This window comes from Plasmodium cynomolgi, chromosome 9 (genome assembly GCF_000321355.1).
Source record: "Plasmodium cynomolgi strain B DNA, chromosome 9, whole genome shotgun sequence".
Classification (NCBI taxonomy): Eukaryota; Apicomplexa; class Aconoidasida; order Haemosporida; family Plasmodiidae; genus Plasmodium; species Plasmodium cynomolgi.
In genome coordinates, this window is record NC_020402.1 from 533,281 (window position 1) to 544,932 (window position 11,652).

Here is an 11,652-nt window from a genome sequence, read left to right on the forward strand (position 1 = left end):
TTTTTGGTAATATTTATACAGCCGAAAAAAATTAGAAACATTCTGGGGAGGTAAAAAGCTGTGCGCGCGTGGTGTTGTGAATTTATTTTCCTTTTTTGAAAAGCATGCAAAGGTTGTCTGCGCGGTGCAGAGGAGTGCATTGGGCGCACACATGCATAAGAGCATACGTATGCAACTTACACATGTTTGTGTGTATATTCCTACACATATGTGTAACGTAACACGTGTGCACTTACTGGAGATTCCCTTGCGGAGTTTTTTTTCACCACAATTGTTTGGCTGGACGATGCGGAAGGAACGTGTGGGTGGGGTAACTTGCGGGGGGCACGTTAGGACGTACGTACGCCAGCGGAATAGGCAAGCCTCTCAAATCAGAGAATTAAAAGTGCCATGTGCGAACTGTGTAGAAACATAACACAACGGGAATGCCAAAAATGCGAACGCAAAAATGGTCAAACTTTAAAATACCTTAAGGGGATGCAGACGTGTTTGAAACGGGTGGAAGAAATGGGGAAATGGGCTAATGCCAACGTGGCAAAAAAAAAAAAAAAAAAAAAACAATAGGGAAATCGCAATAGGGAAGTCGCAATAGGGAAGTCGCAATAGGGAAATCGCAACAGGAAAATCGCAACAGGAAAATCGCAACAGGAAAATCGAAATAGGAAAATCGTAAAAAGACAATCACACAAACACACACTCAAACAGACACACTCAAAAACAAACAAAAACGCCAAGTCATTAAAAACAGGGGAAGGGCTAAACAACAGGCAAGGGGACAAATGCACAGGGCTACGGAGTTACGCGTGGGGGGGACAGGGCAGCGGCATGCGTCGAAGTAATCCTGCTCGCTTGCATGTGAGGACACGCCACATGATAATATGATACAGTACAAGACAGTGATGTGCAAACATGGCATGGTGCGGCGTGACGTGCTCACCTAGCGCAGACTTCAACGCATGCTCGGCGCACGTGTGTCGCTTCGTTCGTGGCAGCGCCCTTGCTGTATGCATCAGTGCGTGCACTAGAAAGGGCAGCAAAATTAAAAAGAGTAACGGGGGACGAGCAGGTGACGAAAAGGTGACGAAAGGGGGGCTTCAAAATTTTCGCCACACAAGTGTGACGCTAAAAAGATTAAGAAAAAAAAAAAAAAAAGACTATCAAGGGGGGTGGGTGTTTCGTTTCTGCCTCCTCGGAAAGGATACAGAAAGGGGGGGTGCGCTGGGTAAGAAAAGTTCGCACCGGGAAGCTATGAAGGGGGCACGCCGCGCATCAGCATTGGCAATTGCGTTGACCTTCCGTTGGCCTTGTGTTGACCTTCCGTTGGCCTTGTGTTGACCTTCCGTTGGCCTTGTGTTGACCTTCCGTTGGCCTTGTGTTGACCTTCCGTTGGCCTTCCGCTAACCTTCCGCTGACCTTCCGCTGACCTTCCGCTGACCTTCCCTTGACCGTCCCGTTGGCGCTCACATCTGCAGCGCGCCCAGTGGGCACCCCCGCTCGGACAAAAAAAAAACGACTCGTCAGAGAATCAAATGCTCCAGGAAGTGCTTCACCGTGGCGGACTCCTCCGAACAGATGCGCGGGTGTGCGATGATCTGCACGTGCGCATTGGAATACAAGGGGAGAGAAATCGCGTAGCGCTGGATGGGCAACTGATTTAGACAGTAAAACAAAACCTCATAGTAGAGGAGTTCGGGATTTTTGCAAAATTTTTCGATGAGCTGCTCATTCGAAATGGTGTAAATGTGAAAAAGGATTTGCTTGTACTTCTTCTTGTCGTTTTTGGTAATTCCTTTTAGCAGCGTTGTTCCTTTCCGCTTCTTCTTCACTCCACTGGCGGTCGGGGCGCTGTTCTTGGGATTCTCGCCGCGCTCCTCCTGCCGCGGCTGCTCATGCGGTTGTTCACGCGGTTGTTCGTGCGGTTGTTCACGCGGTTGTTCACGCGGCTGCTCACGCGGTTGTTCACGCGGCTGCTCACGCGGTTGTTCACGCGGCTGTCCATGCTGCTCCTCATCATGGGGATGACTTTTCTTCCGGCCCCCAACCACGTGCTCGTCACCAAACCACTCATCGTTCTCGTCGCCTCCCTCATCCTCAGACGTCGTGTAAAAAAACTCACTTATGTAGTCATACTCTTCGCTCTTAGCTTCGCACACCTGGAGCATGTTGCTCTCCTTTTTCTTGTTTGATTCATTAGAGTGTGGCGCATTCGATTGCTTTTTGGTTTTTCCCTCGCAGGGTTCGCCCTTCACATTGTGCACCGTCTCAGGGGCCTCTCCAACGGTGCTGCCGTTGTCCGGCGAGACGCTAAGGGTGCCATCGGCGATTGGCTGGTAGTTCTGGCGACCGCTCTGCAGCCCACCCAAGCCGCTCCCCTCAACAGCGCTCCTCTCAACAGCACCCCCCTGATGAGCGCTCCCCTCAGTCCCATTCTTCAAGTAAAACAAGGAGTAGTTCTTCAGTGCGTTAATCGTATTTTGCAAGGAAAAACTTTTACTCGGTGCCACGTCTGTCTTCTTTTTCTTCTTCTTCAAATTATTGTCCAAAGTTTTTATGTCATTTATAATTTTCCTTTTAAGACATTCGAAGAAAAGTTTCTCAAAGTATTTGTAATTTCCAAATCTTTTCTTTTTGTTACTCTCTTGAGTGTCGCTTTGATTTGCAGTATGGGGACTTCCTCCAGTGGGGGTGTAGCTTCCTTTCGCGGGACGACTGCTCTTGGAGCGGTCGCTTGTATGGCGACTCCCCTGTAGACATTTTCCACCCTCTGCAGATCCACGCTCCACATAGCAACTCTCAAAATTGTTAACTTTTTCATTGCTGTACATTCCCCCTCCTCCACTCTCCGTGGCGATGGAGTTACTCACGATTTTGTAGTTGTTTGGAATGCACAGGTACTTGTCATAGTAGCTCATTTTGCCCGCCTTTTCGTTTGCACTATTCGTCCCATTTGCGCTATCCTTCTGGTTTACACTACCCTTCTGGTTTACACTACCCTTCTGGTTTACACTACCCTTCTGGTTTACACTACCCTTCTCGTTTGCACTACCCTTCCCCTTCGAGTCGCTCACCAACTGGGACGCGGCTTCCCTCCTCTTGCTCCCCTCCAGACTGACCTCCTCACACGTGTGCGACTTAAAAACGGATGCCTTCTTATCCTTCTGGGGGGGGAGGGGACGACCTTCCTTGGCGCCAATGCTGAGAACATTAATAGGGGACAAACTATCGCAGGAGTGGTGCATGCCCCTGCGTGCTGCTCTTCGGTTCGTCTCTACTGTACTGACGTTCTTTCTAAAATGAATTGGAAACCTCTGTACGTTCACTCCGTCCGACATGTACGGCTTGTCCCTTGTGCTGCGCAGCACCGGAGCTTCATCGTCTGTGTGGATCGAACCCCCCCTCCTGTTCCTCTGCACAGGGGCATTGCCGTAATTTTGCTCCTCGCACGCGCGGCTATCTTCCCTCTTGGAGCATCCGTTCCGTGCCTTGGACGAGCTGGCGTTGTCACCAAAGGGGCTTCCCCCAAGTGCGCTGCCACCAAGTACGTTGCCGCCAACCGTGCTGCCGCCAAAGGGGCTCCCCCCACAGGGGGACTTCTTCCTCCTCTTCTCCTTCCCCTTTTTTGCGTCCTCCTTGGCAACCGCCCCCCCGTAGTAGTTCATAAAAACGTTGAGCTTCTTCCTGTGCGAGCTGGAGAGCAACTTGCGCGAGGAAATAATAGTCTGCAACATCTGGTCCAGGAACCGGTTCTGATCCTTCCGCTTGTTCAGAAGATAATTGGGGTTCTTCAAATCCTGATAGAAGTAAAAGAACAGAAGCTTCTTCTTCCTCATGTATAGATGCACCACAGAGAAAATATTGATAGGAATTTCTGGTACATTTCTAGCCTGTTCTATTATAAACAAAATAAGTTCCTCATTAAAAAGAGTGTAAGGTAAAATAAGAGACGTTCGGATTCCGACTAGCCAATCCGATTGAGCATTGCCATAAAAAATGATATTCTCAAACTTTTTCAAAATGCTAATACTCTCTACACTAGCGATCTTTATCAACAACGTAGTTTTATTGTTTAGGTCATCAATGGTGTGAGCTCCGAGATAAGTTGAAAAAAGCTTCATAATAGTCATATTTTCATGCACTCCAATATGAGGACATGCAAAAGTAATAAAATTTATCAACTTTTTATTTTTAAACATTTTTTTTCTATACAGATTTATGAGCACAGATCTGTTCAAAATTCCTCCAAGTGAATGTCCAATCATGGATACGTTAATCTTATCATTAATAATTTTAAAAAGGCAATTCAGTTCGGTGCATATTCTCTCCGTACCGACATCTACCCCTTCAAATGTATGACTTTGATTACTGTACGTTATGTATATAAACAGATGCGGATACTTGGTCAGGAGGGGATTCACTATATTTTGAAAATCATGCACACTAGCTGTTAATCCGTGTTGAAAAATAAAGTAGTGAGGATTCTTCAATGACATATTTGCCTTCCTTTTGCACTCCAGGCAATGGCAACTTATGGAGTTGAAGAAGCAATAGCAGCGCGAGCACTGCTTAATCGTCCCGTACGACTTGATAATGTTATACAGACACAGGGGGAAGGGCTTCTTCTCCGTTTCGTCTATGTAGTAGAACTGCTTTATGTAGTTAAGGTTATGCTTGTACTTGTTGTATATCCTTTGGCTGCGGCTGCTGTGGCGGTCCTTCCGCGCCTCCTGGGGGGGACCTCCCCCGTTGGCACCTCCGCCGTTTACGACTTCACTCGCCAGCGCTCCCCCGTTGGCAACTCCCCCGTCGGCAGCTCCCCCCCCTTCGAGACGATGTATACTGAACGAGTTGCTTCTCTTCAATAACCGATCGCACAGAGCGTCACCCTTCACGTGCTCATTATTACGCACGCCCCTCTTGGCGAAATGACGCCTGCACAGCTCTCTCCTATTCGCTAATCTTCTTTCCTTCTTCCCTTTCCTCTCTCCCGGCGCCACCCATCCGACGCTGAAGCCGCTACCGCTGCGGTAGCTGCGGCCATTTCGGTCACTTCGGTCATTTCGGTTACTTCTCCCACTTCGCCCCATTGGACTCTTCCAAACGCCCTGCGAGGGCATGTTCGGCTCGCTCATCTTTTTTTTGAGCCTCCCCTGGCTGTCCCTGAACACAACTCCGCCACTGCTGGTGTTGCTGACGGAGGGGCTGATCTGTTCACCACCCTTACGATTCGGCGCGTCCCCCACGACTGTCAATCGGGAACGCTGTCCTGTCTCTCTCCTGCTGTTCTCTTCACCGTCCAAGGAGAGCGTGTCATACGAGTTGTTGTTATTGCTGCCGATGTTGTTGCTTCTGTTGTTGTTGCTTCTGTTGTTGTTGCTGCCGTTGTTGTTGCTTCTGTTGCTTCTGTTGTTGCTCGCCTCGTCGGGCAGTGCGGCCTTCTTGCAGTAAAACAAGTCCGTGCTGTCACAGTTCCCCAAGTTGTTGCTGTCGTAGAAGAGCTTGCTCGCATTCTGGGAGCTACCCCCCACATGGTTCGCGCGATTCGAGCGATTAACACGATCCATGCGATTAACGCGATTAACGCGGTCCAAGTCATTCCCATCACCCCTGCCGTTGTTAAAGAGCTCCCTCCGTATGTTCAAATAGTTGCTGTAACGAACGCTGACCGTCCTGCTACGGTAAACCAAGCTGTGGTCGCTCTTCACGCTGCCGCTACTGCCACTACTGCTGCTACTACCGCTACTGCAGCCACTGCAGCCACTGCCACTACTACCCCCACTGCCGCTACTACCGCTACTACCGCTGATACCGCTGCTTGAGGAGGGTCTCCCTGAACCGGGCCCACCACCGACTTTCCTATATTTTTTATTGTACTTATATTTTCTACAAAATTTTTTAAACAAATACTTCTCCTCCTTAATAGTATTATTGATCTTAATATCATGCAGGATACTGTTATCCATTTGGGTCAGCATAAAACGGGCAAACTCGTAAGGCACACTCATCATGGAGCTCGTGTCGAAGTAGGTGTTCTCATCATAAATTAAATCGTAAACGTGTGGGTGTATTTTTTCCTTATATATTTCCTTCTCTAGAACTTCATCCAACAGGTTAAGGGAACAGAACCAACAGAAGTGTTGGATCCATTTTTTGTTCGCACAGACAGGGCTATTCCTTACAGCATTAACATCCCCGTTGTTGGTCTCTCCGTTGCTTGTCTCCCCTTTGCTTGTCTCCCCTTTGCTTGGCTCCCCTTTGCTTGGCTCCCCCTTCTTGCATTCTTTTTTCTTCGCATTCGTACCATGGTTAAGGTGATTTTTTTTTCCCAACAGAATGCTATCCACATGGTTGTTACTATTCGGATTCACAAACAAATTTAGCAGAATATTTTTATTGCTATTAAAAAAGTTTGCACTTCTTTTTGCTTCCTTTTCATCGTCTATGGTCTCCAGTACCTCAAAGAGGTTCCTGTTGGCGGAGAATATGGATTCACTTCTATAATTCGTTTTTTTTTCTTTCATTTAATCGTGTCACAGTGGCTTTATGTGTCTTTACCATCCCTTACGGAAGCAACGGTTGGTTTTTCTGCCGCGGTGCTTCGGCTTCGTCTTCGGCTTCTCCTGCTTCGGTTTCCGCTTCTCTTGCTTCGGTCTCCGCTTCTCCTGCTTCGGTCTCCGCTTCTCCTGCTTCGGTCTCCGCTTCTCCTGCTTCGGTCTCTGCTTCTCCTCTGCTTCTCCTGCTCTTCAGATGTTCCCTTTTTTGCGCATCCAGTTTGGGGGGCATAAAAAGGGCGTACTCACGGGGGGGGACACACGCACAAAAGGACAATCGCGCAGCGGACGTGTACAAAAGTTGAAGGTGGGTGAAGCATGTGGAGAAAAAATGAAACGACTTGGATTAACGTGAAGGTCTCCTCTACAACGGTTTCGCCATGTGTGCAAAGGAGAATAGGCACGTGTATATATCCGTGGTGTTATTTAAAAAAAATGACTGCGGGATTTTCCTTATTTCCTACTGCTCGTGCAGAACACTGTTTGAAAAGGTTGTCCTTCCGCAGCTTCACACTCGCAATCGGAATTAAAGGCTTCGTGCACACACCCCTCTCCTTCCAGGATATAACGTGTCACTTTAAAAGACGTGAAGTCAGATCCTTATGGCGTACACCCTTCTTCACCGCTACACGTGGTTATTCCAAGCGCGACCAAAATTTCTATGTTGACAAGCTCTTCCTTTGTTTATTTTTCCACCATTAAAAAGGGGCGCATGTGAAGGCGAATCAGCATAGGCCTATATGCCGGCGTGTACACGGGCTAGCTAAAAGGGGCTAGCTAAAAGGGGCTAGCGATAACGCGCTGGCGATAACGTGCTGGAGATAACGTGCTGGCGATAACGCGCTGACGATAACGTGCTGGCGATAACGTGCTGGCGATAACGTACTGGCGATAACGTACTGGCGATAACGTGCTGGCGATAACGTGCTGGCGATAACGTGCTGGCGATAACGTGCGCTGGCCCAAAGGTGCTAGATCACACGTGCGCAAAGATATGCGTCCCCCCACGCAGCATACACATGTGTGTAGGGAAATCAATCGTGCGCGTATTTTAAAACGTACTGCTGCTCGTTAATTCTGCAAAGATGGCACATAGCGAGTGTATGTATGTTCATACGTCAACATGTACTTATGTGTACATCGCGTGAACACGAAACATGCCTCAAAATGGATAACTTAAAAATTAAAAAGAGTAATATGCCTGCCTTGCACTGGGGCATGTACAGAATACTTCAAATTTTAAAGCGCATATTTTCGATCGTAAAGTTTTCGTTTTTGCAAAGCACAGGTAAATTAACCGAGTTGCAAATGCAGTTCGGCCGCGTTTAACACGTGGACGAAAAAACACGCAAAACAGAGGTGGGTAGTTTTTTTCACATTTTTCGCGTTTTGCACATTTTTTGAGTTTTTCACATTTATCGCATTTATCACATTTTTCACGTTTGCTCGTTTATCTTCCCATTCGTGAAGTTAAAAAAATGGGAATTTTTTAGCGTAATAGCGGACAGGATGACAAAAAAAAAAAAAAAAAAGTATATTAACAGTGAAGAAAATGTATATGTATAGAAAGCAGGGCTGGGGGAAAACAGTATGGTGATGTCAAAATGGCTCCATAGTTATGCGCAGATATATACAGTACACTATTGTATAGCAAAATACACTACTGTACAATAGTGTACTGTACGTTACTGCGCATGTTTAGCCTTTTAAGTGTTATTTTTGCGACCCCCACTTGTGGCAAGCAACGCGAACTGGATACGCGTGTTACGCCACGCATGTGCTGTTACACGTGGGCGTGGCATATGATGGCTTAGCAAAAAATGAGCAGTTTTCCACTTGGAAGTGTCCACTTGGAAGTGCCCGTTTGGATGTGCCCGTTTGGACGTGCCCGCTTGGACGTGCCCGCTTGGACGCGTCTGCTTGGAAACGCCTTTTTGGGAGTTTCCTTTCGCACGCCGCCAAATTTGCGCTTCCCCAGTTTCCTTTATTTTTTACACCAACCGGGAGGGAAAAAACGGAGAAAAGTTCTTTTTTATATGAACGGTTCAGGTAAAAATATATTTATTTTTTTTTTTTTTTCCCTTTTGGCTAGTAAGGTAAAAAATTTCCATTCGCAACTTTTTGCAAAAATGTGACCGCTTCAGTTTAGAGATGTTCAACTTTGTGGAGGAAAAAAAGAAAGAATGAAGCATAAAACGAAATCGTATAAAAAAAAGTAAGCAACACGAAAGGGAAATGTAAAGGAAAGTCGAAAAGAACGAGGTGGTGGTGGGATCCTCTTAGCTATAAAAACGCTGGGGAGAGACGGAATGGCGTGTTCATCATTTGGAAACGTGTGGTAAACTCAAAAAATGGAGATAAGTCCAGTGAATGGTCCGACCAAAATGCACAGCTTAAAATTGAGGCCCACTTACACCACCTGCATGGTGGAAACATATACCAACTGCAGCGGGGTGGGCACGTACTTGGGGATTTTTCCCAAACCATTTTAACCGCACACTTGTGCGATAAACGTGGGGGGAAAAGAACGCTGCGCATTGCAAAGCCTGTTGAGCATTTCACTTTAACGCAGAAAAAGGAAAAAAAAAAAAAAAAAAAAAAAAAAAAGCGCAGTAAAGATCCCCTTTTTATTCGCACTTCTTAAACGGTTAATTTAACCGCTGGCTACGCATTGTCTGTAAAGGCACACACGATATATATACATATGGGGGAAGCACCTTCCCTTGTGGTTCCCAGGCCGAGGTCCTACTCTTGCCCAAATGTAGACCCCCATTTGCCCTCACTTTTTACTATTTTTCACCTTCTCGTAAAAATACTGATGAAAGGAACTGTACGGCATTAGCTCTGGGTGGAAAACCATCCCCAAGCAGTTGTTCTGTTCGACAGCTTAGAAGGGGATAAAAGGAGAAAAAAAAAAGGGGGGGGGAGGAGTGAGGTGAACAGTCAGCATGGCGTATAGCTTCGCAAGGGAGTAACATATGCTCGCGATAAGCTCTCGATATGCTCTCAATATGCTCGCAAGTCGCACAAAAAACGCGTCCGTAGGAATATGCGCGTGGTTATGTAGCTCTTTACCAGCTATTATATTTGGACCGGCGGTTTCGTGCGAAAATGTCGCGAGTGTGTGAACCTGCAAAAAGGAAGGGGTGATGGAGATGGCAATAACGTTAAGGTTAAAAGGGGGCACAGTAGCATACGCGCATGTACTCCCATGTTTACGTATGATCATGCGTATATACACCCACGTAGAGCCTTAACAGAGGTGCACTACCTGGTCCGAGTGAATTTTCTGTATGTAAGGGGCTCGTATACAAGCCCCGCGCAAATTCTTCTTGAAGGCACTGCTTTCTGAGTGTACATTCAGTGAGCATATGAAGCTGTCGTTCTGTGGAAATAAAAATTGTGCGATGCAGGGAAGGTGAGCAGTTTTAAGGTGGTTAAGTAGCTCGCGGGCTAAAATGAATAGGCGAGCATAGATTATTGTTTGCTCCTTTGCTTCTTTTTTTCTTTTTTTTTTTTTTTTTTTTTTTTCCTCTCACCTGCGAGCCGTAATAGTTCCGGCTTATGGTGATGTCCAGGCCTCCCAAGGAAAATTTTTTTCCGTATGCTTGGCTCTGCGTCTCATTGTTCTGCACGTTGTTCGAGAGGAGGATGCAGCCTGAATGGGGGTGGAATGAGGGTAGAATGGGGGCGGAATGGGAGTGTAAAGCGGGCGGAATGGGAGAGTAAATCGGATGAAATGGCGCACAGGTGACTTACACCCGTGTGGTGATGTCTTTGCGTGCATTATGTACATATGTGTGTGCTGATTAATGCACCGCCGCTCTACTTGCTCCGTTGCTGCTCTTCCTTACCCGCACAGGTCCCCCATACGGGTTTCTTCTTGACGTGGATGAACTCCCTTAAGGCCTATGACGTGCGGGGCATGAAGAAGGTAACGGGAATTGTAAAAAAAAACGGATGGGATGAACTCCCTAAATGGGATGGTGCAGACACACCGTTAGGGGAATCAACCGCACGCACGTTCCGCGCCAGTTGGCAATCCTTACGTTGTATAAGGCATCGTTATCGTAGGCGAAACACTTCCTCAATGTTGTGGACTCCCCGCCAGGTATCACCAGACCGTCACAGGTGCTCAGCTCCTCTTTATTTCTAACCTTTCAGGAGATGCAAAAGGGAGAAAGAAAGGGTGTGCAATGGGTATCGTTCGCTTCTACTTTCGTATGTGTGCTCTCATTCAGAGGCACCCAAATGGTGCATCGACGTGTGTGGGTAGAGATATATGGGGGGTGCTTATCAATATGGGCAGCATGTACATACACACGGAAGCACGCGCATACACACGGAGGCACGCACATACACACGGAGGCACGCACATACACACGAAGGCACGCGCATACACAGGGAGGCACGCTCATCCGTCCGTACTTCTATAACCCTCAAGCGTGGTTGCTCCAATTTATGGAAATGTTTGATGTGGGGCTGGAAGTCGCCCTGGAGAGACAAGACCCCAATTGTGATATCTGTCATTTTGTGGAAAGGAACTAAGTCACAAGTAGGGGTGCAAATGAAAAAAGAATTTATTTTCAACAAGGTATGCTTTAATTATTCCATGCAGAGTGTGCATCCTGGCAGGTGAGCAGGAATGAGAGAAATGTAAAGGATTCGTTTTGTGGAGGTTCCCGGTGTCCGTCCGCCCTGCTCGTCGGTGTGTTCGTGGCATGCACGACTGCTCGCACGACTGCTCACACGACTGCTCACACGATTGATGGCACCTATCCACACTACTCCTTTGACCCCCCTCGCAGCAACGTTAAGAAATGCTTCAAGCTAGCTTGCTAGGTATTTATAGTGCCCCGAACGGGTAGATCCCCTGCCTTGCGTGAGTGATCGGGGGAAAAAGGGGCTCCTACTTCAGCTATAACTAGGTAGGACTTTGCACAAGTTGAAAAATATCAGGAAAGGAAACGGAAGGTCGGGTTCTATGCAACTAAAGAGCGTTCATCTCGACAGAGCACACACGTCAACTGTGCCAAAATGGGTAATCGCAACTGTGTTCGAATTGCATCTAACTGAGCCGAAAAGGTGGAAGCTCCTCTAAAAT

At 47.3% G+C, this 11,652-nt stretch overlaps 2 protein-coding genes across 2 annotated transcripts; both read right to left on the minus strand.

The window, feature by feature from the left end:
- Nucleotides 1-1,517: 1,517 nt before the first annotated feature.
- Nucleotides 1,518-6,518, minus strand: PCYB_092220 (serine esterase; the record flags this gene model as incomplete). Its single annotated transcript, XM_004222335.1, has 2 exons — nucleotides 1,518-3,155; nucleotides 3,273-6,518. The coding sequence occupies 2 exons, from the start codon at nucleotides 6,516-6,518 to the stop codon at nucleotides 1,518-1,520; spliced, it is 4,884 nt and encodes a 1,627-aa protein (XP_004222383.1).
- A 2,809-nt stretch (nucleotides 6,519-9,327) lies between these two features.
- PCYB_092230 (Pdx2 protein) lies at nucleotides 9,328-10,705 on the minus strand (the record flags this gene model as incomplete). The annotated part of the gene is made up of 6 exons (XM_004222336.1): nucleotides 9,328-9,434; nucleotides 9,624-9,678; nucleotides 9,820-9,933; nucleotides 10,088-10,206; nucleotides 10,403-10,457; nucleotides 10,547-10,705. Coding segments are annotated over 6 exons (609 nt in total), but the record flags the coding sequence as incomplete, so codon positions are not given.
- Nucleotides 10,706-11,652: the final 947 nt, after the last annotated feature.